This window comes from Rhinoderma darwinii, chromosome 3, assembly GCF_050947455.1.
Source record: "Rhinoderma darwinii isolate aRhiDar2 chromosome 3, aRhiDar2.hap1, whole genome shotgun sequence".
NCBI classification, from domain to species: Eukaryota; Metazoa; Chordata; class Amphibia; order Anura; family Rhinodermatidae; genus Rhinoderma; species Rhinoderma darwinii.
The window spans coordinates 24479889-24506572 of NC_134689.1; the positions used below are offsets into that span (position 1 = coordinate 24479889).

At 40.8% G+C, this 26684-nt stretch overlaps 1 protein-coding gene across 1 annotated transcript in view; it reads left to right on the forward strand.

Moving 5' to 3' along the window:
* Positions 1 to 26467, forward strand: part of FAT2 (FAT atypical cadherin 2) — a 53110-nt gene extending 26643 nt beyond the window's left edge. The window contains exons 9-23 of the mRNA XM_075856139.1: positions 814 to 4860; positions 5119 to 5315; positions 6676 to 6829; positions 7873 to 8106; positions 8404 to 8790; positions 9661 to 9875; positions 10273 to 10410; positions 11659 to 11802; positions 11887 to 12084; positions 12508 to 13315; positions 13488 to 13633; positions 18766 to 19171; positions 19257 to 19410; positions 21672 to 22228; positions 25152 to 26467. Of these exons, the coding sequence (XP_075712254.1) occupies positions 814 to 4860; positions 5119 to 5315; positions 6676 to 6829; positions 7873 to 8106; positions 8404 to 8790; positions 9661 to 9875; positions 10273 to 10410; positions 11659 to 11802; positions 11887 to 12084; positions 12508 to 13315; positions 13488 to 13633; positions 18766 to 19171; positions 19257 to 19410; positions 21672 to 22228; positions 25152 to 25612 (8246 nt within the window). The 3' untranslated portion in view covers positions 25613 to 26467. The remainder of the gene's footprint in view (positions 1 to 813; positions 4861 to 5118; positions 5316 to 6675; positions 6830 to 7872; positions 8107 to 8403; positions 8791 to 9660; positions 9876 to 10272; positions 10411 to 11658; positions 11803 to 11886; positions 12085 to 12507; positions 13316 to 13487; positions 13634 to 18765; positions 19172 to 19256; positions 19411 to 21671; positions 22229 to 25151) is intronic.
* The last annotated feature ends 217 nt before the right edge of the window (positions 26468 to 26684 follow it).

The window sequence follows — 26684 nt, forward strand, 5'->3', positions numbered from 1 at the left end:
TACTGTGTTTCCGATAGCAAATGGGGCACACCATAAAAACTAGTAAATAGACCTCTCAATACATAGGGGTGTTGTGTGCCAGTAAGATGCTTCACGTAATCTCAAAATAGTCAAAATATAGAAATGGGCACATCAAAATGAGAGACAACAACTTGTTAAAGTCGGAAAAGATATATTCTTTGTATAAATATGATGGTATACAAAAACACTATAACAATAGTGACGCTTGAGAAAGGGGGAGATTCCCCGAAACGTCGCACCTGGCGTAGTCAAACGCCGACTTTCCTTCCACGTGGGTCTCTGCCGAAGTTCTTCAGATTCCAAGTCAGAAATAAATTATGTCTCACCGGCTTATCTGCATCAAAAGACTTTGCCATACGACGTGATTACTTATTTTTTTGCACCTTTGCACTATTGTTATAGTGTTTTTGTATACCATCATATTTATACAAAGAATATATCTTTTCCGACTTTAACAAGTTGTCTCTCATTTTGATTTGCCCATTTCTATATTTTGGCACACCAAGGATTCCCAGATTCATATGGAGGACACAAGAAAAAAATTGTGGCATGCCCTAAGTGACACTGAATAACATGGACAATCTGCCCTAGAAGCAATGCTTGTAGCGGAGAATACGGTGGTTCGCGAAGGCACCATACAGACTATGAATCGTAAACTTCAGGTTGCCCTAAATTGAATGGCGATGAGCTGTAATACCATACACAACACAAAGACTAGAGTGGTGCTGTTTATAGTTGAAAAAAATAAAAACTTTTAAAAACCCTTTAACTATTTTTATTTTTGTTTGACAGGTAACAATGAAGGATATTTTAGTATTGATGCATCTTCGGGTCTTATCAGCCTTGCAAAAACACTGGACCAGGCTGCAAAAAAACTTTTTTTTTTTACAATCCTTGCAGTAGATCAAGGCACACCACAACTTCAGGACGTAGCCACAGTCAACCTGCAAGTCAAGTCCTCGGATGTGTCACCACCCAAATTTACCTCTACAGAACATGTGGTAGAGATTAGTGAATCGGTGCCTATAGGATCTTTTGTCACTATGGTGTCTGCAACCAGCTGGTCCTCCATCAATTACGACATCAAAGAAGGGAACAAAGAAGGAATCTTCTACATTAATTGTTATTCAGGAATTATCACCACTCAAAAAAAATTAGATTTTGAAACAACCTCATCTTACCAGCTCAAGATACGCAGTTATAGTTCTCTTGGATTTTCCAGTGACACAACTGTATTTATCTATGTCATTGATGAGAATGATAATTCTCCTGTCTTCTCACAAACATCTTACTTGGGTCAAATCAATGAAGATGCTCCAGTTGGTAGCATGGTAGCCAATTTGGGCCTCACTCCTCTGATCATTCAAGCTACTGATAATGATACAGAGTCAAATGCTTTGTTGAGTTACCAAATCCTAGACCCCGAAATGCGGAATTACTTTAAGATCAATCCAAGTATGGGAACAATATTCACAGTGGCAGAACTCGATTACGAGCAGACCACACAGTTTTCGTTCTACGTACATGTATGTGACTCAGGAAATCCAAGTTTATATGCCTCTCAGCCAGCCAAGATTACCATCCGGGTCACTAACGTCAACGACACCCCACCAAAATTTTTACAAGACGTTTATGAGCTGAACGTATACTTACCAGTTTATAATCGTATGCAGCTCCTTACTATATCAGCTGAAGATGAAGATTCCCAAGTAGAGTACATAATCTCAGAAGGAAACACAGATCATGCATTTTCTATTGATCCCAATACTGGTCTCCTTGTGGTTAATGATTCTTCCCCTTTGAAGTCTTACCGTGAACTCTCAGTAAAAGCTTGGGATGGGCTGTTCCAAGATACAGCAATGGTAAAGATTAACGTGACTGGGATACAAAGAACTAACCTCAAATTTGATCCACCATTTTATACAGCCAACGTTACTGAAAATGATCCTCGCATCTTGGATTTAAAGGTGGTAGATGTGGTGGGAAACCAACTAAATGAGCCAGTTTATTTTTCCATTCTTACTTTTACCGAAGAGTTCCAGATAAGTGCATCTTCTGGACTTCTCCAGACTAAAGGCTTGGGGTTTGACAGAGAGTATCAAGACAAATATGATGTGGTAGTGGAAGTGAAAGATTTCAGATATCCTCCTCGGGTGTCTCAAAGTAAGGTTGAGGTGTATGTAGAAGATATCAATGACAATGCTCCAGTATTCATTAACACCCCATATTACGTAGCTGTGGAGGATGATCTAGAACCTGGAGATGTTATTTTCCAGGTGTCTGCTATAGATAAAGACTTTGGGAGAAATAGTGACCTGACATACCAGTTGAAAGAAGATTACAAATATTTTCGGATTGATCCTTCTCTTGGAGATATTATTCTCAAACAACCCTTTGACTATGAAGCATTAAATCAGTATGTTCTGAAGGTTATTGTCAGGGATCATGGTAAAATAGTTTTGCAAGCTGAAGAAGACTTGGTCATCATTGTCAGAAACAAGTCTAATCCAATTTTTCAAAGTCTTTACTACAGGGTAACCGTGCCAGAAAATGTACCAGCTTACACTCCCATTTTGCACATCCAGGCTCGGAGTCCAGAGGGGTTTCGAGTAATTTACAATATTGTTGAGAATGAGGCCCTTAGTCTATTTAGCATTGATTTTAAGACGGGTTCCCTAAGTGTTTCAGGGCAGTTGGACTATGAGATCAAACCAAGTCATCTTATAACTGTAAGAGCTACTGACTCAGCCTTGGGTTACTATTCAGAAGCAAAGGTTTTAGTCAATGTGGAGGATATCAACGACCATCCACCTGTCTTCTCTCAGTCAGTCTACACTGGCCATGTCATGGAAAAAATACCCCCTTATAAAGCTGTGATTCAACTTATAGCTTCAGATAAAGACTCAGGGAAAAACCAAGAGGTCTCATATCACATTATTGAAAATGACACAGGTGGAACTCATGAATTCTTCCATATAAACCACAAAACTGGCGAAATCTCCATTGCCCAAGAGCTGGATTACGAAACCACCCGTCAGTTTAAGCTTAAAGTGAGGGCTACAGATAATGGCTCCCCTCCTCTGCATTCAGATGCTATGGTTATCATAAATGTTACGGATGTGAATGACAACGCTCCAAAATTCAGGCAAGAGCAGTATGAAGCCAATGTAAGTGAATTGGCCAATTGTGGACATATTGTTGTAAAAGTCCAAGCTCTTGACATGGACAATATTGATGCTGGAAAGCTGGAGTATCTGATCCTTTCTGGTAATAACCATCGACATTTCACCATAAACAAGGCATCTGGAGTTATAACCCTATCAAACCTGTGTAGGAGCAGTTTAAATCTGTCTTACCTTTTACAAGTCTCGGCCTCAGATGGTGTCTACAGGGATATTGTACCAGTATATATTAATATCACCCATGCAAATAAGCATAATCCGTCCTTCCAACAGGATGTGTATGAGGTAGAACTTGCCGAAAATGCAGAAATAGGGACAACAGTGGTAGAAGTAGAAGCAAATGATCCAGATGATGGGCCATATGGAACTGTGAATTATACAATAATAAATAAACTGGCATTGGAAATGTTTTCCATAGATAATAACGGGCATATAGCAACTTTAAGAAAATTAGATCGGGAGAATTCAACAGAGAGATTCATAGCTATTAAAATCATGGCTACAGATGGAGGAGGAAGAGCTTCTTTCTGCACAGTCAAAATAATTCTCACTGATGAGAATGACAATGCTCCGGTGTTCATAGCAAATGAGTACACATTATCTGTCCAATCTAACCTTAGTAAGGGAAGCCCTATTATTCAGGTGGTTGCCTATGACGCGGATGAAGGGCAAAATGCTGATGTCACATATTCTATAGATAAATATGATGAAGACCTGATTCAGATTAATCCCTATAATGGTACCATCATAGCAAAGAAAAGTCTTTTGGGATTGGAAAACAAAGATATTAGTTTTACAGTGATAGCAAAGGATGGAGCACCACCCAACTGGAGCTCACTTGTACCTGTTCATCTTCATATTGTGCCAACAGAGGTCATTTTGCCAAAATTTACAGAACCACTTTATAGTTTTTCAGCATTTGAAGATCTGCCCACAGGTTCTGAAGTAGGTTTGGTGAAAGCAACAGCTGCAGAACCCATCATCTACAGTCTGGTGGAAGGAACGACCCCAGAAAGCAATAAAGATGGAGTCTTTAGTCTAGATAAGCACACGGGAGCAGTAATTATGAAGAAGGGTGTAGACCATGAGACAACCAAATGGTACCATATAGATGTTCAGGCTAACTGTCCTCACTTGGGGAAGGAGTTGGTGAGCCTTGTCTCAGTAAGCATTCAAGTGAAAGACATTAATGACAATCGACCTGTTTTTGAAGCAGACCTTTACAGAGCTTCACTAATGGAAAATATGCCTTCTGGAACAACTGTCATACAAGTTACTGCTAATGACCAGGACACGGGCTATGATGGAATAGTAGTTTACAGTCTGAAAGGAGATAATATTGAGATCCACACATTATTTACCATTGATACCGATAATGGTTGGATCACAACACTTAAGGAGCTTGACTGTGAAAATCAAGAGGTCTACCGTTTTTTTGTGGTGGCATCAGATCAAGGCAAAAAAATACGTCTGTCTTCAGAAGCACTAGTGGAGGTGTCAATCACTGACGATAATGACAACCCTCCAAAGTTCACCTCTCAGGTCTACCGGGGATCTGTAGCAGAAAACAGTCAACCAGGGCAAGTCATAACAACTATCAAGACATGGGACAATGATATGACTGAAAGCAACAGGAAAGTCACATGTTACATAACAGGTAAGTTAACTATATTTCCACAGTATACATCTTCGAATCACATTATAGCATTATTCTGTATGTAGATACATGATAGGCAACACCTATGTCTGCTGTAATGATTACTTCAACCTCCGAACTTCCACAGATTCCCGTGATATACAACTGAAAATATTATTGCTATTTTCAATATATTATATTATTTATATGCCACATGTTCTTTCTATAAGATGTCACCATGGATGGTCCTCAATAGAAATTATAATGTTCTGTTGACAGAGGGAGATCCATTCGGTCTGTTCAGCATCAATGAAGTTGGGAACCAGTGGGTGATTTCATCTAAAAACCCTTTGGATAGGGAAGAGACAGAGAGACATTTTTTGAGGGTGACGGCCTCTGATGGGAAATTCCAGGCAACTACTGATGTGGAAATCACTGTGCTGGATATCAATGACAATAGTCCTGATTGTCAGCAGGTAAGTGCTTCATATGATAATTATGTGGACAGTGGTGTTAGATAGATAGATAGATAGATAGATAGATAGATAGATAGATAGATAGATAGATAGATAGATAGATAGATAGATAGATAGATAGATAGATAGATAGATAGATAGATAGACGCACTACAAACAGTGCACAATATACATGCCTCCTAGATGCAGTCATAAGCCAACAAATTAATTGTTTAAACATCCATTTTTGTTTTTTGAAGAGACTGTTAGGCTACGTTCACACAGGGCGAAAACGCTGCGTAAAGGTACACAGCGTATCCGCCCTGGTGGCCGCAGGGAATTCCGCACGAAAACCGCACCAAATTGTGGTGCACTTTTTTGACCGTAATGTCTGCTGCGGAAAACTGCACGTAAAAAAACCCACAACACATGCTTACCATCTGACTTCCTGCAGACTGGCCTCCTGGGATGACGTTTCCTCCCATGTGACCGCTGCAGCCTGTAATTGGCTGCAGCGGTCACATGGGATGAAACGTCATCCCATGAGGCCGGTCTGGACGAAGAAGCCCAGAATTCTGTGTAAGTATAAGGTTTTTTTTCTGAGTTGCGTTTTTTTGCGACGGAATCACAGCTTTTTCACCGCAAAAAAATGCAACATCTGCCATTTGTTGTGGGTTTTACCTTCCCATTGAATTCAATGGGGAAAACCCGCAACACAAAATGAGCGATTAAGCATATAAAATTGACATTCTAAGGATTAAAAAAGCGCACCGCCGGTCTATCTCTGACCGTTTTTTCCACTAATCATTTACGCAGCGTGTGGATGAGATTTGTTTAAATGTCATCCAATTTGCTGCTCCTGTATTAATGCTCCAGATTTTATGCAACAAAATCCGTTGTGGAAAATCTGCAGTATTTATGCTACGTGTGAACTTACCCTTATACAAGAAAGTTCAGCTAATATAGAGAAGCAGGGCCAAGGCTCTATACAAGTTGCAAAGGAGGAAGACAGATAATCTAACGCTTTTCTGCCATGCTACATTTTTCATAACTCTCCCCATTGATATCGAGAGATAAGAGGAACCAGTTCTCTGGTGCCTGAAATTTCCTTTTTGTTTTGGCTGCTTCCAAAAATTGCACATGAAAGGATTTGTCAATGTGAGTTGCTCTGATCACCCAGATAATAAGCAGCATTTTGCTGAGTGCACAGAGGAATTGACTCTTCTTCCTTCGGTAAGGAGGAGACACATAGTCGCACAGCGAGGAATAACACCAGCATTATGGAGCAGTTGATCTTATTCTGCTCTGTTTATGATTTCACATTCCTGAAACGGTTGAATTGCTTCCATGCAGAAATCTAAGATAATTCTCTTTTCATCAGATGCTTTACACAGCAAGGGTAACTGAAGATGCCCCTCCTGGTGTATTTATCCTCAAAATATCAGCCAGAGACTCCGACATAGGCAACAATGCCATGATCACCTATGGACTTCATGGGCTTGGAGACGATCACTTTCGACTGGATCCATATACTGGTACGTAATACCAAAAACGACTGCTCTGTTTTATTGGTCTGCTGTATAGGTATCTAGACATAATTTCTATATAACATAGTCCAAAGTCTGTTACCCTACAGTTTAAGGCTGTGTTCACACAGGGCAGATTTTCATCCCAGGAGACCGCTGTAGCCTGTGATTGGCTGCAGTGTCAGACACATGGGATGAAGCATCATCCCAGGAGGCCGGCCCTCTGACATCATCCAGGCCGGCCTCCTGGGATGATGTTTCATCCCATCTGACCGCGGCTACAGCCTGTGATTGGCTGCAGCGGTCACATGGGATGAAACATCATCCCAGGAGGCCGCGCTGGAGGGAGGAACACAGACTTCTGGGTAAGTATGAGATTTTTTTTTCTGAGTAGCGTTTTTCGTGGGGGAACCGGTGCAAACCCACCGCAAAAAAAGCAACAACTGCTATTCGTTGCGGGATATACCTCCCCATTGAATTCAATGAGGAAAACCTGCAACAAATAAGCGTACATTTCTGAGAGTTTTTTTCCGCTCAGAATCTACGCAGCGGGTAGATCAGATTTGTTTTAACTCATCCACTTTGCTGCTACTGTATTTGCTGCGGATTTTCCGCAACGAATTCCGTTGCGGAAAAACCACAGTATTTAAGCAACGTGTAAACTGACCCTCACTGGTCAGTAAAATATCATCCTGTTTATGTTAAGATGGATTTCAATCCAAAAACTAAAGCAGACTATGACTATTACTCTTTTAGATTAGAATGCTCTATAAAGGGGTATTCAATTAATAGCAATTTGCTAGGATATACCCTTACTTGATGATCGGTGGAGGTCTGACCAAATTGATCACGAGAATGAAGGGTAGCCTGAAAGATGTACAGGCAAATATTCAGAAGAAGCCACGGGGCTCTGCAATTCTATCAATTCTAACACTGGGGATCCTCGCAAAGTACAATGTGACATTACTTGCTATTAATGGAATACCCCTTTGAGTATCTTTGTTGAATTATTTGATTGATACAAGTATTGGATGTTTTATCATGTCCAACAGGTGAGCTTACAACATTGGTCCCATTGGACAGAGAGAAGAAATCATCTTACCACATGATTGCAAAGGCCACAGATGGTGGAGGACTGTCATGTCAAGCAGACGTTGTCTTGTATCTGGAAGATGTTAATGATAATGGCCCTGTATTCTCCATGGACCACTACTCCGTCACTGTGTTTGATAACACCACTTTGAAGACTCCTATTGCCGTGGTTTTGGCTAGAGATCCAGATGAAGGTAATGCATGATACTGAACTTGGAAGTCAAAATGGTGATGTTGATGGGCAAATTCTAGTATGGAAGACAATTAAAATTGGTTGGACTAACAGATTGTATCTGATTGAATGATCTTAGTTTCCTTTTGACCACCTATATCCCATGCATGTGTGGACCAAATGTCTTTGTATGTGGGTGTCATTGTGGCAGGTACGTTCTTTGGGTATTGTTCTTCAGAACTGCGAAAGATGAAACTGTTCTGTTTTAATCCTGCACATATATATATATATATATATATATGTTTACTTTGTACTTTAGGTGTTAATTCGGAAGTTCGATATTCCCTCAAAAATTACGCCAATGGACTTTTCACAATAGACGAAAACACTGGAGTGGTTTATCTGGAAAAGCCACTAGAGAACATGGAAGACCAAATTATTGAGTTGACCATTTGTGCCACAGACCGTGGTATACCCCGTCCACTTTCAACATGTCTACCCATTTCAATATCTGTAGTGTCTCTGAGTTATTACCGATCAGTGTTTGGGAACCCTGAAAAAATTATATTGGTGCCAGAAGACCAGGCTGTAGAGTCAGAGCTACTGAATTTGTCAGAGTTGACTCAAGACTTGGAGGACAAAGCAAAGATCACATATGAAATCTTGAGTGGAAATGAAAATGGGATGTTCCTTCTCCATGATACAGGTAGGATGGTCTGTACACAGAGAGATATAGATTGAGAATGACTAGAAAAATTTGTTAAAAAAAGTGGTGGGACAAGTTATTTTGGTACTTCAGGCAACAAGACTGGAATTCTTCCATCCCTCAAGGCATAATCTCCTTTATATAGCTTATGTTTAAGTTTTACCTAATTTCCCATGACCTTAAGGACAATAAGTCTTGAAAATTGGATTCTCTTACTTGCTGCTGGTCATATGAAAAAAAAAATCCTGATGGAAGACAAAGAACACATTCTTGATCACAATGTATTGAATTAATTTCCACATTTTATTTATGGTGACTTCATACAACTGGTAGAGGTAGGTTCGGAATGCACAAGATCAGGGTAGGTGCTCGAATAGGGTCCCAACCCAATCGTATATTGGAAGAAGTATTCGGCACACAGACGTCAAAATCAAGTTTCTTGAAATTTTTATTACGATAGATGCCAAGGGTTTGGTGCGTGCAACGTAACGTTTCGGTCAAAAGACCTTCGTCGGGCACTGATTACCCTGGTTGCTGGAGTTTCCAGAAGAATGGCGCTGCTTGTAATGGTGGATTTCCGCTCGTTTTGGCGCCAAAACGAGCGGAAATTCGCCATTACAAGCAGCGCCATTCTTCTGGAAACTCCAGCAACCAGGGTAATCAGTGCCCGACGAAGGTCTTTTGACCGAAACGTTACGTTGCACGCACCAAACCCTTGGCATCTATCGTAATAAAAATTTCAAGAAACTTAATTTTGACGTCTGTGTGCCGAATACTTCTTCCAATAGACTTCATACAACTGTTCTATAATTTTGCCCAGATATTTGTAAATTCCTAATATATTTTGAATGTTCTTGAATTCTCTTGCAGGCAAATTATACTTGAACAAGAAGTTGGATTATGAATCTCAGCATCAGTACTACCTCTCAGTAGAAGGAACAAGGGCAAGTTCTCCACCCCTGAGCGATGTCACTGTTCTTGTGGTCAATATCATTGATGTAAATGACAATAAGCCCATCTTCAGCCTGGAGGAGTATGAGTCCGAAATCCGTGAGGATGCAGTTGTGGGCGACCTAATTGTGATGGTGAGGAAGAGGACTCTTCAATATGAGTATACACGAATGATAACTCTGCCGGGCATGCTGTAGTTAATTCTGCTTGTACCTCCACCTATCAACTTACAAGGACTTACATTTCCTTAGTGACATTTCAGTGGGTCCTTAACACCATAATGTTTTTGGTTTTTATGAAGAGGTTTTGAAGAGGGCAGAATGAGATCTTTGCCATGTTTATAGCATTAGATGAGAGTGTTGATCTTGCGGGAGACAGTGACCTGTCATTTTGTGTTCACATGAATAAGAATAGTATTATTAGGGATGTGAAGAACCAACATAAACTGCCGTACAAAAAGTTAACTATTCCAGCGATTAAAAAATATATTTGTGTGTGTTAGATTACTTACATTATACTTACCTCCTGTAGGTATCTGCTGCAGATCTGGATGGACCAAACAACAATAAGGTCACCGTGCAAATTGTGAGAGGTGACCCTCTTGGCCACTTTTCAATACACCCCGAGCGAGGAGACCTGAGGGTTTTAAGTCGACTGGACAGAGAGAAGGTGAGATCTTCCCCCACAAAGTGGTTGAACTTGTCTCGCTCACTTCAAAAACCCTACAGATTAAGTCATAGACGCAGAAATGTTCAGGGCATGTCTAATTCCGTTCTACAGGTTATTTTTAGAGTTTGATTTAAAATGTTATGTAACTTTAGCTTTGAAGTATGTTCTGTTCTGCTTAATTTGCTCTTAACATGCTATGCTCCCTGTATATGGAATGTTCTATCACACAGATCCCATGGATCAATCTGTGTCAGTATTAGGCCCCTTGCACATCACTTTCGGGACACCTTCTCTCACATAGATCTTTTTTTTAAACATCTCGGCACAAGGTGGAGGGAAAATATTCCCGAAGGAAATATTAGAGAAGGATTCCCTTCCCCCTTTTAGATCTAGACGGACGTATGGGAGAACAGATCTTCAGAACATGATGTGTATGAGATCTAACATGCACATAAACATCACGATAGCTACAATACAAGAATGAATGAAAGAGTTATTCCCATCATACAAAGTGATGGTACTGTATATCGCTAGAAAATGTCATCACTTTATGATCTTTGGTTTCCGACCCCTGGGACCCCCACCGATCCTGAGAATGTGGAGGCTGCAGCGCTAATTTAGTGATGCATCCCCTTGACTGTTTTTCCCTGCACAGCCGCTGTGCAGGGAACTGCAGCACAAATTCAAGTGAATGGGTTCAGCTGCAGTTCCCTGTATAGCTGGGTGACCAGAATCGCCGATGTGCAGGTAAAACTTAGAAGGGGACGCACCCCGAAATCAGCACTTTGAGCCCTTCATTCTTAGGGTCAATGGGGGTCTCGGAGGTCAATCCCCTACTGATCATAAAGTGGTGGCATATCCCAGCGATATGCTATCATTTTGTATGATTGAAATAATCCTTTAAAGGCTAATAAAGTTCATGCAATGGGGGAGCAACTGCAAATAGATCAAATTCCCTTGTTTGTAGTCCCTTTGTCATCAGCGGAATGCAGGCACTGCTTACAGCAACCGTATTCTGGGAATGGAGAGGAGCTATGGCAATGTGACTGCCCCCTCGGCTCTCACAGACTATACAGGCTAATACGGGAAAGTAGATGCATAAAGAAACCCATTCAACTATTACCATTAAAGAAAAGGGAGAACATAGATATGCTAAAAAATAAAAATGGTCGTTCTCCTTGGGGGCATCTGATATTTACATATGTTCCTTTTTATGAGATATATTTCCATGTCCTTCATCTTTACCAGAAATCCAAATATTCCCTTGTGGTTCGAGCTACAGACAATGGTGTTCCGTCTCTCTTCAGTGAAGGACTCGTCCAAGTACATTTGTTGGATGTGAATGACAACCCTCCCATGTTCTTACAGTCCAACTATAGTCTTGTGCTTCAGGTATGGATAAATAATTCCGTGAGTGGCTTACCATGTCCCTGTTTATGTATCTTTGTAAATGTACGTAACACATCTTCTCTTCAGGATGGTTCTCCAGCTGGTACCAGTGTTGTGACACTTATTGCAACAGATAAGGATTCCCCCAAACATGGACCTCCCTTCAATTTCCGAATCCTTCAAGGAAATGAGGACAGTGTGTTTCATATCAGCCAAGATGGTCTCTTATCTACCACATCTATTCTCACCAGAAGTGTGAAAGAGAAGTATATATTAAAGATCCAGGTAGGAATATTATAAGAAACTTATACTGTGCCACAATTCACAACTAATTGAAGAACTAAAAGTAGATAACAATAAGATAATACTATAAAAAAAAAAACAGGACTACAAGCATAAAATATGAAGAACACTCGGCCACTTGGCCTTATCTCTCAATGTTTAATCCTGTAAGCATTATGGCTATATACATTAGGTATATTTACAGATTAAAATATGTGTCTTTGTTTAATTAAATTGGTAAAATATGGTCCGGGCAAAGTGGACTACGAGGATCATCTGAATAGAAAGCCATAATTCCTTGTAGAACTTCAGCTGCAGATAAACTTGTCTGAGGTTGGCAAGATCTCAAAGGGTTTAATGTCAATCTAATGGAATATGGCAAAAATAGTATTAATCCCCCACTTTTGTCCAATTGTTTTTTTGTAGGTAACCGACAGTGGCACCCCCCACCTGTCTTCGTCCACTTTTATCAGCATGCAAGTCATTGACCAAAGCCGACACTCTCCGACAGTCCTACCACTGGAAATCTTCATCACCGGTAGTGAGGTGTCTTTTCATGGCAGTGTTTTGGGCAAGCTTCATGCCACAGACCAGGATCCCCATGACACATTAATGTACAGGTTGGCTGAAGAGGAAATGCGAAAAGGCCTGTTTTCTGTAGGAATATCAGATGGCAAAGTGATAGCACTTGAAAGTCTTCACCAAGGACATTACTTCTTCAATGTCACAGTCAGTGATGGGACATTTTCATCCTCCGCTTCGGTACATATCTATGTATGGTGTTTTAGTGATGAAGCTCTTCAGCAAGCATTGGTTCTACGTTTCAGAAAACTATCTCCGGAGGACTTCATTGGTGACCACTGGCGCAGTTTTCAAAGGTTTCTTGGGAACCTTCTAACAATAGACCGCCAACTGATTCAGATGGCCAGTCTACAGAAGGATGATCATTCCTCATCTTTGGACCTTGTTTTGGTGACTGGAACAGATTCCAACTCATATGGAAGTCCTCAAATTCTGTCAGAGAAAATCAGTGCGGCCAAGCATGAGCTAGACCAGACTGTGGGGTTACACATTGACAACATATTTTACCTACCCTGTCATGGAGCCCAATGCAAGAGTCGTACATGCCATGAAGTGATAAAGCTGGACCAGTCAGTATTATCTTCTTACAGTACTGCCCGGCTGAGTGTTATTACACCACAGTATAGTCTACAACAAGTCTGCAAATGCAACAGTAAGTCTATTATTGTGTGTTTATCCTTATGGGAGGGGACGTGCTTCATTCCTGTAAAGTTATTTTGGGTTTTCCGACAAGAAGAGCTAGAAATGCCAAGGTATTCTAGAATTCTGCATACAGAATGACTGGTTTTCAATGTTTTCTCCAATGCTTGTTCTTTTATCATTAGGTACAGCATTGCGATTTGACGGCCACAGTTTTTTACATTACCGACAGGATGTCTCCAGAGGATGGAAGGTCAAGCTACGTCTTAAAACCCGCCAACCCCAATCTGTTCTAATACATGTTAATGGTTCTGCCTCATCTCTGCTGGAGGTAAGATAAAAATATGTAAGAACGTAAGGCATCAAAAGGTTTTAACTAAATAAACTTTATTTAGTCTAACTTGTCGAAAACAATTTTCAAAACAAAGGGAACCTGCTATATCAGTGTTAACTAGTTAACAAATAACTAGTTAACCTAACCAAACAGGACAATCAGAAGGTCAAAATAAGTGAGCCCTACACCATAGGCCCTATTACACCGGCCGATTTTGGCAGGTGCAGCGAGTGCCGATCAACGAGACATCGGTGCTCGTTTGCTCCTGTCACAAGGAACTATGCATGGAGACGAACGGTTGGTACTCCGAACGCTCGTCCCCATACATTATTAATATGTCGGCAGCGCGTCTCCCTGTTTACACAGGGAGATTTGCTGCCGACAATGATAATATTTTACTTTTTTAAAACGATACGAACAGCAGATGAACAAGCGTTTGCTCGTCCATTTGCTGATCACTGCCCTGTTTACACAGGGCAATTATCGGCAATGAGTATTCTATGAAGGCTCATTTGGTCGATAATCGCCCAGTGTAAAACTCCCTTTACAAACAAGACGTCTTATGACCCTCTTAACTTTGCTAATTGGCCGAGAGGGCCCACAAAGGGAAGCAAAGCACCCGTTAAATTGATTGGAGCTTCATGGCGTCTAGTTCAGGATTATTGGGGCATCAGTAACATGCTCAAAGGGTCCTTTTACACTGACCAATTTTGGCCGTAAAAACGATCGCCGATCAACTAGACAGTTGGTTGATCGGCACGTGTTTGCTCCTTTCACAAGGAGCTATGTATGGGGACGAGTGATTGTTACTACGATCGCTCGTCCCCATGCATAACCATCATGTCCGCAGCATATCTCCCTGTTTACACAGGGAGATGGGCTACCGACACGATAACATTTTTGGCTGCATAAACCATACGATCAGCAGCAAAAAGCGTTCGGTCGTTCATCTGCTGATCATTGCCCTGTTTACACAGGGCAATGATCAGGAACGAGCGTTTATATGAACGCTTGTTCGCCCTATCATTGGCCTGTGTAAAAGGGCCATAAAGTTGTTTTCCAGTCCCCAAAAATGTATGGCCTATCCTCAGGATAGGCCATCATTAGCTGATCACTCGGAGTCCTACTTTCGGGTCCTCCGACTATCAGCTGTTTTGAAGGGGCCACAGCGCTCGTACGAGCGCTGCTTCCCCTTCATTCTGGTCACTGCTCGTACTGTGAGTCGTCGACACACCAGTAGCGGCGGATCACAGTATTCCAGCCTTCTCCCATTCACTTCAATGGGAGAAGGCTGTAATACTGTGAATCGCCACTACTGCTGTATCGGCGATTCACAATACGAGCAGTGACTGGAATGAAGGGGAAGCAGCGCTCGTCGGAGCGCTGTGGCCCCTTCAAAACAGCTGATCGGCGGAGGACCCGGCAGTCTGACTTCGAGTGAACAGCTATTGATGGCCTATCCTGAGGATAGGCCATCAATTTTTAAGGACTGGAAAACACCTTTAAGATAAATACTGTATATCTGTTCGATCAAAGGCTCTAGCTAGGAAGAATCTAGGAAGATTTGTTTCATGAACCAGACCAATGTCTTTTGAGTAGAGTAGAACCTTGGCTGCTATAAAGCCAAACCAGCATGAGAATTTTATTATACTGTATATGGTTTAGGTCTACAGGACACATGGTTGGACTAGACCATAGACTGCATTGACTGGAAATTTCCCTTTAAAAAATGTATCTCTGGAAATAATTTATTCTTGAAATGTCTGTTACCATGAATTCCTGATTTTTAGGTTTTCATTAAAGGTTTTCAGCTGGTACTAGCTATGGATAAAAGATAAAGGTCGTTTAACTGCTGGGACCCCCACTGATTGTTAGAATGGCAGACCCCAGTACCTTGTCTTCCTGTCCCCACTAGTAAAACCACGATAAGGAGTAATTTGATAAAGCGGTGGTGGAGCATGTCCACTGCCTATCCATAGAACTCTTTGGGAGCTCTTACTTAGCTATTTCCATAACTCCCATAGAGTTATATGGAGCAGTAGTGGGCATGCTCAACTGCTGCTTTAAACAAACTCCCCATCATAGTAGTGGTACCATCAGTTGCTCCCCACCAATCCAACATGAAGCACCTATCCTCTTCAATATATAAATAAATACACATTTTGAAAATTATTTTTTACAACCATTTAGGAATTGATATTGTAGGATTATATATAAGATTAGATATAATGGTTCAGCAGAAATTAGTTCCTGGAACATATTTCACATTTTGTAAACACTGGGAGCAAAGATTATTAGATCTTTTGACTTATAGAAATGTATTCCAATTAGAGCATTCATGGAACTGTGAGCATTGTGGGGGCTGTTTGATTATTTTTTGCATACGCTGATTGTAGAGAATAGTGGTTTTTCTACCTTCTGTAATCTAATGCAAAAACCTCCTCCAGTTATAGCGGCTTATGTTACTTGTGCCACATTCCTGTTGTATAAGGGTGCCAAGTTTTCAAAATGCATCTTTCAGCATACAATGTACTGCTCACCTCCACCTGCAAAGAAGCTTCTCCAAAATTTAACCCTTTACCTACTAATCTTACACACCTTGTTAAAAGGGTTTGTCTAGTATTAGAAAAAAGGGTGTGCCCTTGTTTACCCAAAAAGAGCGCCACACTTGCTTATGGGCCATGTCCAGTAATGCAGCTTATCTCACTCACTTGGCCACTGCTGACGAAATGACTGGCCAGACAACCATGAACCCGGTGATAACAGTTGGATTAGAGAACCCGGTACCTGCCAGCTTCCAAAAGGGTGGGTTTAGATCTAGATTTGTGTCTTTCCAAAACTAATAAAAATTATGTTAAAAAAAAAAAAGGTTGGTTTTATAGCTATAGTACTTGTCATAATGTGGCCAGGAAGGATGTATGGATGAGCAGGCAGCTTTGCCCAAAGGCATCCCGACACGTCCTAGCTTGTCCCTATATCCTCTTAACTAGAATTGTTGTCCATTTTGAGCGTGGAAAGTGAAGATTTCACGATTTAACAGGAAATGAATGTTACCTAAGGCAGAATCTCTTAGTGCGCACTATATAAAAGTGGAGGGCATTTAAAAAACATCAATTATCATTAGATCTACAACCAGTCCCTGATCTGCAGCCAAACCATCAAGTAAAAAAGTTCATGAATTACACGCTGCGTTTGGCATGGTCTCTGGTAGCTACAAGAAAAAACAAGTTAAAGCTGTTTTTAACTGTTTGTAGCTTATAAAAAAAATTTGTTTCAAAATTTGTTCGGAAATAATATCTGTGCTTCTGTTTTTGCTTCCTAAGTGCTTGCAGATTTGGCATCTTGTACAACAGGCGATTAAGTCAGTTCACTATATTCCTTGATTATGTTTGCATCCTTTAAGAAGTCATTATTTTAAAAGGATTCGTCACTAATTTATTAATTCCCTATCTCCTAACTAATCTAATAGGCGCTATGATGCTGATAACTACAGTGTCATTTTTTCCCCCAAAATCTTTTATTATTTGCAAAGTTATGAGCATTTTTCTAAATATGCTAATTTGGCTCTAATAGCCAAATAGGAGGTGACTCTTTCTTTTCACTCTGGGCGGTGTAATGTTTTCTGTATGACGCTGTCCAATCAGCATACAGCTTCTCCCACTACCCTGCCCAGCAACACAGTGTGATCATTTAGTATACAGCTGTCATTGCCAACTGTGTATTCAACTGGTGATACTTCCGGTTGATTCATAGCTAGAACTGCGATTCTGTGCCATATGAAACATTAGAATCTCATCTTTCATATGCCACCAGAACCGCTGTTCTAGGTGGTCCACAGCCGGAGATCTGATTATTTGAAGTGATCCCCCTTCCCCCCAGCCTCAGTCTCTCACACTGTGTGAAGCAGCTTCATGCTGATAGGACAGCGTCAGAGGCTGTGAGGAGGCTCCACCTCAGGAGAATCACTGCTGTTGACGCCCAATTGTCTAGTATAGTCTAATTTGTATATTTAGAAAAAAACTCAACTTTTAAAATAATAAACTTTTTGGGACACAATTATCACTAGCATTATCAGTGTAACAGCGCCAATTAGATTAGCTAGGAGATCGGGCATTACTAAACTAGTGACAGAGCCTCTCTTTATTTACACAATCCCTTCACTTTGCTGGTAGAGCACAGAAGCTTTATGACTGCCCCCTACTGGTTATTCTAAGTAGTGACATTTCAAGTGGGATGGCATTCAGCTTTAATTAAACATTGTGCTTGTGATAAAGTGCCATCGCCACAAGCTTTGCCCTTTACTTTAAATTTTTCTGCTCGTTAGTTTATTTCTTATTCCCAAGTTGCTTTTGCCTCATTTAGGGATTAAAGTGAATGTCCACATTTTAACACCATGTTGTTTTAGGAGCTTACTGCATATTATTTCATTATTGAATTCAATGCATAAGTTGTGGTGGCTGCAGAATATTATCGTTTAACTCTATGGGGAAATTTATTTAAATTTTTTACGACACATTTACTAGCATAGAAAAGTTGCTAATCCCATAAAAGTCCCAATTTGCAAGAAAAATTGTGACTTTAATGCCGTTTTGCCCACTCATGACACTTCTCTAAAAAGTGTGCAGGGCTTAGTGGAAGGGGCCGGGGCCACCCGACAAATTTACTATAATTAATGTCAGAATCTTGAGGAAATTATGGTTGGAAATCAACGCCAGCTCCTAGCTGGCATACATTTCACTTTCTGGTAGATTTCTTAATAAATTAGGCACATTTTACTCCAAGTTTCTTTATGTTAAGACGTGCATATGAAACACCAATCTAATAAATGTTCCCCTCCCATGCCTATGCAGGGAATTCGGAGTATCAGAAATCGGAGATCTAACTGCTATATACATATATGTAGAATTAATCAGCACAATTGGACCAGTTTAGATAAAAAAAATAAAAATTTAATTTTAATAAAGGATGGATATTTGGATTCCTGTTTTACCCTGCATGGTCTTAAATGGTGAAAATGCTTCCATGATAGGAAATAAGTTTCCGCAATATCACCTTGGCTTATATTATATTATAGTGACAATTTTAAATGATTTTGAAATCTAATAGTTTCTATATATTTTTTTTTCCAGCTTATTAATGGGTATGTGCATTATAAGCATCTGTGCCAAGGAGCTGCCACCCAGAATCTGTTTTTGGAGACACTGGTAAATGATGGGGCATTGCATAACATTATGCTGGAGGTGACAAGCTCCACTGTCAAATTCCATGTGGATGGCGTGGACACAGAGCAACCTCTACCACCGTGCCCAGGGCAGACATCTCACCTGATCATTGGTGGACTCATACTACAGGAAGACCTTGTCTCTCAAGGATTTCAGGGCTGTATGGATGATATCAGCATTAACGGGCAAACAGTGGCAAGCCTGGGACCAGATCTTCATCAGATAGGGATAATGCCATACTGTGAACACACCCAAGCCTGTAGCCAGGAGCCGTGTCCAAGTGGCAAGATGTGCGTAGAGATAGCGAATGGAGGTAAATGCTTGACAAAAAAAAGAAATAAGGCTAAAGAATAGTCAGTGCAAATATATGTATACTTACATTATCCTTATTCCTCCAGGTTATTCGTGTCTCTGTCATTCTCCATTCTCTGGTCCTGAATGTGATCTGGGTATTGACCCATGTGCCACATCTTCCTGCATGCAAGGTAGAATGTGCACAGCCATGTCCAATGGTTTCACCTGTAGTTGCCCTCCAGGATTTCAGGGTGAGAGGTAAGCATCCATCACTATCTTATACTACAGTAACAAGGCTAGAAGCATAGCTAGGTTCTCCAGCACCCGGGGCAGAGATTCAGTTTGGAGCCCCACCCCAAACCTCTTTCCTGACATCTCCTTCCCCCTCGCCATGTTTGTTTTCTCTACCAATCAATGAGGTGTCATTTTTATACACATCTTTTTTTAATGTAACTCGAGCATAAAGCCATTTGTACATTTTACAAGCAATAAAGTTCTATATACAACACCAGAACCAAGCGCATTACATATATACAGCACCAGAACAAAGCTCATTACATATATATACAACACCATAACAAAGCTCATTACATATATACAGCACCAGAACAAAGCTCAGTACATATATACAGCACCAGAACAAAGCTCAGTACATATATACAGCACCAGAACAAAGCTCAGCACATATATACAGCATTAGAACAAGATCAGTACATATATACAGCACCAGAACAAAGCTCGGTGCATATATACTGCACCAGAACAAAGCTCAGTGCATATATACAGCATCAGAACAAAGATCAGAACATATAGACAGTGCGAGAACCAAGCTGAGTACATATATAAATGCCAGAACAAAGCTCAGTACAGATATACAGCACCAGAACAAAGATCAGTACATATATACAGTGCCAGAACCAATCTCAGTAGATATATACAGTGCCAGAACAAAGCTCAGTACATATATACAGTGCCAGAACAAAGCTCAGTACATATATACAATGCCAGAACAAAGCTCAGTACATATATACAGCGCCAGAACAAAGCTCAGTACATAAATACAACACCAGCACAAATACAGCTCAATTTAGTACAACTCCTGCTAAATAGGTTTGCACTAAATTGTATACAGCTTACAGCACGACCCGTACAATGGTAAGGATATGCTGGGAGATGCTGTTTCACCAAAAAAACTCATACCACCCATCATCTCGCTGCAGATTATACAGTGACTACAGTGCTAATTAGAGGCAGAATAAACATTTACATTAAGTGACTCACAGGTGACGTCAGATTCTAGTTGCTCTTTTTCTCTTTTCTTCTCCATCCGGTCCAGACCTCTATGACGATTTCTCCCGGCCACAGCCCATTTCTGCAGTTTGCCACTCAGATGTCTTCAGCTTCTCACTTTTCAAACATATCTGCACCTATAAACAAAGATAAAGTTCTCATGGTGCCAGACGCTGTGCCCCTAAATATAATAGCACCATACACTGCACCTCCAATTCTAATAGCACCATACACTGTGTCCCATATACACACCGTGCCCCCTGTAGATAGTGCCCCCATGGAGCCGCTGTAGATAGTGCCCCACATACAGCACCCTGTAGATAATGTCCCACATATAGCCACCCCTGTAGATAGTGCACTACATATAGCCCCCTGTATATAGTGCCCCACATATAGCCCCCCTGTAGATAGTGCTCCACATATAGCCCACCCCTGTATATAGTGTCCAACTTATAGCGCACCGCAGTAGATAGTGCCCTACATATATCTCCCCCTATAAGTAGTGCTCCATATATAGCCCACCCCTGTATATAGTGCCTCACATATAGTGCTCCATATATATCACCCACCCCTGTATATAGCCCCCCTGTAGATATAGCCCACCCCTGTATATAGAACTCATATATAGATCCCCCTATAGTGCTCACATATAGCTCCCACATATAGCCCCCCCTTGTATATAGCCCCCTTTATATAGTACCTCACATATAGCGCCCCCTATAGTGATCCACATATATCCACCCCTGTATATAGCCCCCCCTATAGATAGAGACCCCCTGTAAATAATGTCACTCACATTTTTATTAGGATAAAAAAAAAAAAAATTTACATACTCACCTTAATCCTATTCCCGCACCGTCTGGTGGCAATGCAGACCTGCTCTCTTCTGAGCATGTCTGCTGGGGTTGAACGACGCAAGCGGCGCAATGCCGGCTGCCTCTCTGAGGGGGCGGCGGTGCAACTGAAGATCAACCTGAGGTTCCTGGAAAGGAGGTTGGAGCCAACAAGCATTATGTCCCCTGGTCTCAGGTGGTTAGGGGTGTGGTGGCATTCCTCTATGTATGACCCCATAAGGCACAACCACAGATTTACATTTTATCCTTACTAGTGTTACCTATAATAAAGGGCAATTACTTTAAAAAAAATGTTTAATCTTTTTATTTTTATGCATCTTATTTTTAATGTTTGAACTTCTACTAGAGCAATTCTAAATGTTCTCTTTCTTGCAGGTGCCAGATTGCGGTAAGAAGCTGTCAGGATGGCTCCTGTGGGCAGGCTGACCTCTGCACACACAGCAGCACATGCAACTGCAGTGAAATTAATGGTGGGCAGCTGTGTGCGGAGGTGGATGAGCCTGAAAAAGATAGAAGATTCCTTATTTCTGGAGCTCAGGAGATTGTTGAGATCATAGGAGGAGTCCTTGCTGTCCTGTTCTTAGTGGGGCTTTTTGTCATCTTCAGGAAACGTATTTGCAAAAGAGCTGGAAACCACAAACCTGCCCCACAAGAAGATCCAGACCTAAAGCAATATATATCCAGAGACATAGGTGTCGGCACCCAAGGGGCACCAATGGAACTTAACCTTCTCAGCTCTGTAGCTCGGAATCAGTTGGATGCTGAAGGTCAGTCAAGGAGAAACGATATTCCTGAGCTACTTACCTTCTGTAAACCACTGGGGACCCGGGGCCCTGCTGTCTGCAGTGTGGCACCCAATCTACCTCCAGCACCTCCATCCAGTTCTGACAACGAGTCCATTGCCAAGAACAACTGGGATTGTGAAGAGAGCAGTAAGTGTTTCTTCTATCTTCTCAAACACCAAGCTCAACTAGATGCTAAAAGGGACTGAAGGCAGTAACTTAGGCAAGGCCTCGTTCACACTGGCATTTCTTGGTGATCTGACGAGCTTTGGATCACAGAGAATATTGATGGGCCATCTATATAATGCATAGACATAGTGACTCCTCTAGAGCAAGAGACAATCTTTGTAGCGTCATCTTATTGAAGAGGGTCCTAAATGACGATATCTGTCTGTTACCTTCATATGATCTAATAGGGCAGTTGTAAGGAGCCAACACATGAGCCCTCTTGGTGAATCACATTGGCCAAAAAGACTTTGGCTCCTTATCCTGCATATTACATGGCAAACCTTTTGGACTCCTGATCAGAGGATGGGGGGAGCATCTAGTGGGTGCAGGTGCACCCACTAACTTCAGTTTGTTGGTGCATCTTATAGAGCTCCCAGGGAATAGATATTTTTAAATGGGAGAACAATGGATTCCCAAGAGATCTGCTTCTCCCCCCCACCATTGATGTTAAAAGGACAGAACAAAAGATAACTTTTTGAGTCATAAAAAAAATACACAGCAAATATACACAGGGTTATATGACTTAGGCCTCATGCAGGACTGTGTATGGACCCAGTATGACAATACACACAGTCCCTACGAATCCTTAGAGCCTATACAATACCCTATGCCCCTTTATAGTACCTATAGGATGGGAAGAACTCTTCTTGTGGAGTTTTTCCTGTTTTGTTTTTTGCCAAATACGCTGCAGTCAGATGTTAGCCGAACATCTAAAGTGAAATATAAAACGTGTTTTGTTGCGTTGTGCCTTTTTTGGGGTTAGTCGCTTTTTCTCCACAAGCAACATGCTCTAGGAATGGTGTTTTTGAGGCATTTTTCCCATAGACTTCTCTATAGAACCTGAAAAATGCCAGAAAAAAACGCATGTTACAAATGTTACGAATAAAAAAAAGTCACCAAAAATGCAATAAAATACATACGAAATTCATTATTGTGTGTGAAGGAGGCCCAATACGGTATGTGACTAAATATATTATAATTATGGCTTCGTACTTCATTGAATGGAGAAAAAAAAATGTCTAATATGAAAATAATTCTACAAATCTTTGGGGGAAGAGCAATACATAGATGTAAATTAACTCTTGGTATAAGATGATCTCACCTGAGGAGGATCTTGTTTGATTGACGGCAGATAATGAACCGATTAATGATGATTAATTTGTCAGCTCAAAAATACACCTCAAGCTAAAAATCTTCATTGAGTCACCTTATGATGCCCTGTCCACCTGCTTAATGGTATAAAGAGTAAGGTCAGGTTCACATCTGGTGTATTTGTGATATTTTGGTACTGCTGCAGTGTATAGATGCTACCTGTCAGTGAATGAAAATTTTTGAATTCTAGTATTAAATGAACTTTTAGTTTTAAGAGTTTTTCTTAAATTGACATACTATTTTATCTACATTTGCCGCACAGTTGAACCAAACATAACAGAAGTTCTTTTTCTTTTGGCATATGTTTGCCCCATAGAAAGCAATGGAGCATTACAGTATATAGATTTGTAAATCCTTTTTCTTTACATACAAATATATATGTCAGACGTACGGACGTAGCCATCTTTATCTTTTCTCTGATAACTTGCTGCAGCGCGATATCACACAACAAAAGCCATTGAAAAGTCATTGAAAAAGTTAAGATAAAGGATCTTGCCACTGTGTATTTAATGCGTTAAAAGTCAAGTTAAAGACGGCTACATCTGTATGGCCTGCCTTAGGTCGGTTTCATGTAGTTGTACTATAGCCGTAAGACCCGGCGGTTCTACTGAACCAAACTATGGTGATCGAAGTTCAGTTCTTCAGAGCCACAGGAAGACCGAATCACAGAAGTTAAAATGCGTTAAAATCCCTATTACTGGAACCGGCCGTACTGACAGATAACCCAGAAAAATATCTGCCCGCTTTTTTATTACTATGTTTCACATATCACCAGTTCTAACAACATTTACATACATATGTGACTGATATTAGCATCTCATCCTATGTTACCTTGTATAATCTTTTTATAATGAGTCCCTTTAAAAAAAAAAAAAAATGTATTCAAGCCACAGTAAGGCGAGGAATAGACTTAAGATGCTACTGACCCCTGGTGGCTGGTGTGAGTAATAACAGCAAAGATGCTACTTGTTGCCACTCGCTTTATTTAGAGGCCTGGAATTCCCTGCAGTGTATCTACATGTTTTTGATTGACAGCCCGGACTCTTTAAGCTCCAGGAATGCCGAGGTGATTTTGTTACCTTTGTTAGTTAGCTCTGGGAGTGGATGGCTATGACATTATCACACGGTGGCATTTTACCATCAGTGACAAATAGTCTAATAAATGTAATTTTTTTTCTCCTTGGGTAAGGAAAACTTTACTTGTAATTACTATAACCATGATCGTACTGGTTGCCAAAGTTTGGAAGTGTTTTTAACATGCTAGCTTTCTTTTTAGCAATAGAATTAATGTGAGTCCTTGAGTTAGAAAGTTTATTCAGTCGTCTCTAAGTTATTATGTATAGTTACACCAGCTAATGGCAGCCAATGTAGTTTCCAAAGGGTTTGTCACCTAGCTTTCCCGGACTCCTGAATGCCAAATCTGCCAAGCTCTTTACAGCTACATAACAAGGCAGATCTGCCATTTAGAAGTCTAGGAGAGCTGGTTGGAACCGCCTGTTGGATCTTTAATGGCGCCATATTGGCTGTCACCCTGTTTTCCCACAAATGGATATAACTTAGAAAGAACTAAATAATTTTTACCAACTTGATAGAAGTGGAAAACTCAGGGACTGACACTTATTAGTGATTTTTGATCCAAGGTGGAAATGCCATTTATCCATGTTCTAATACGGGCTATATTCTTGTGTTTCAGTGTATGCAGGAGACTCATCATTTTGGCAATCCAGCTATAATCCTATGGAAATACAGAGATACCCACAATCTAAGCCCTCATCTGCACCCCCTATCCCACCTCTTCCAAGAGAATCGGAACAAGAGCCCTTATTTGGTGGGTTTCCATTTCCTTTAGAAGGCAACCAGAAGAGAGCCCCGATCCCTCCTCGTTATAGCAACCGCAACCTGGACGATTTCCTTCCACAACCATCTCCCTGCCAGGATCAATACACTGCAATCAGCTATTATCCCTCCCAACTCATGCAGCCCAAAGGCCTATCATACCCAGCTGAGGATGGACTCCGGCATCTTAATGTACGACTGAGTGTGGCACAGCCCTCCTATGCAGACTGTGAAGTCCCACCGATGACCAATTCAAATTACCAGGCCCTGGATCAGGCAGAAAGTGACTATGGCAGTTGTGAAGAAGTTATGTTCTAAAATGAATTAATGCTTTTGTTACGACGAGATATAGTTGGAGAAGGTCATTAGAAGAACTGGCAAAAGGAAAGGAAAGAGGCCCTACATAAGATGACTGCAGAAAGACCAGATAAAATGGGTATACTGCAACAATGCATTGGGAACCGCCATGGGGTTCTCACCTGGGCCATCAAAAGAGATTGTGTTTTAGCAACTTGCTACAAAGCAAACCTATGCAGAACTGTATGTTTATCTAGTTGTGGAGTGAAGAAACTATGGTAAAAGGATAATATGTTGCAATGAGATGGTACAGAACTCATATATTCCTAAAACATGCTGAGCATGACACGTTTAAGTCCTGGTGACCCTAAAAAGCTACATGGCACACAGTGATACCTCTGGCAGGGAACTTGATTGTGAGCCCTTGGAAGGTGACCTCACCCTAAAGTCTGTTTTTCGGAAGAGCACACTATCACAAAGCAATATAATCCATTTTTTTATTAATTGAACAATATAGGTCCCCACTGTTGAGACAGAAATCTATATTTTTGTTCTCGTTTGCTGCAGAATGCTACTGGATGATAAAGAATTGTTTAAAAGCAGTGTTATATCAAAAGTTACAAAAAAAGCCCAAATTCTAGAAATAGATAATTAGTGAACCAATCTTTATATGTCTGGGAGCTCAGGCACAACATAGTCTGTACAACGGACAATGAATAAAAAGTATACTGCCATCATCTGGGCACACCAACCTACCGAGTAAAATGGCAAATTATGTATATTGTGTATGCTGCCACTGGGGGCCCTGAGGGCAATGGGTGCATCTATTCCCTCCACAAATGTATAATATTGTTATATTGTATCTCTTTGTGTATATAGCTGTATTTTTAAAAACAATAAAATATAATTTTTTATAAATATTTCTGTTGATGTAGTTACATTTAAATTGTTATCCAGAAACAACATGTATATGGTACAATATACAAACGAAGGACACATTCGGCACCCAGGCAAAGGATCAAATGTACAAACCTTTATTCCAACTTCCGTGGTAAAGTCAGTGTTAAAATACAAACGCCAACAAGTTTCGAAC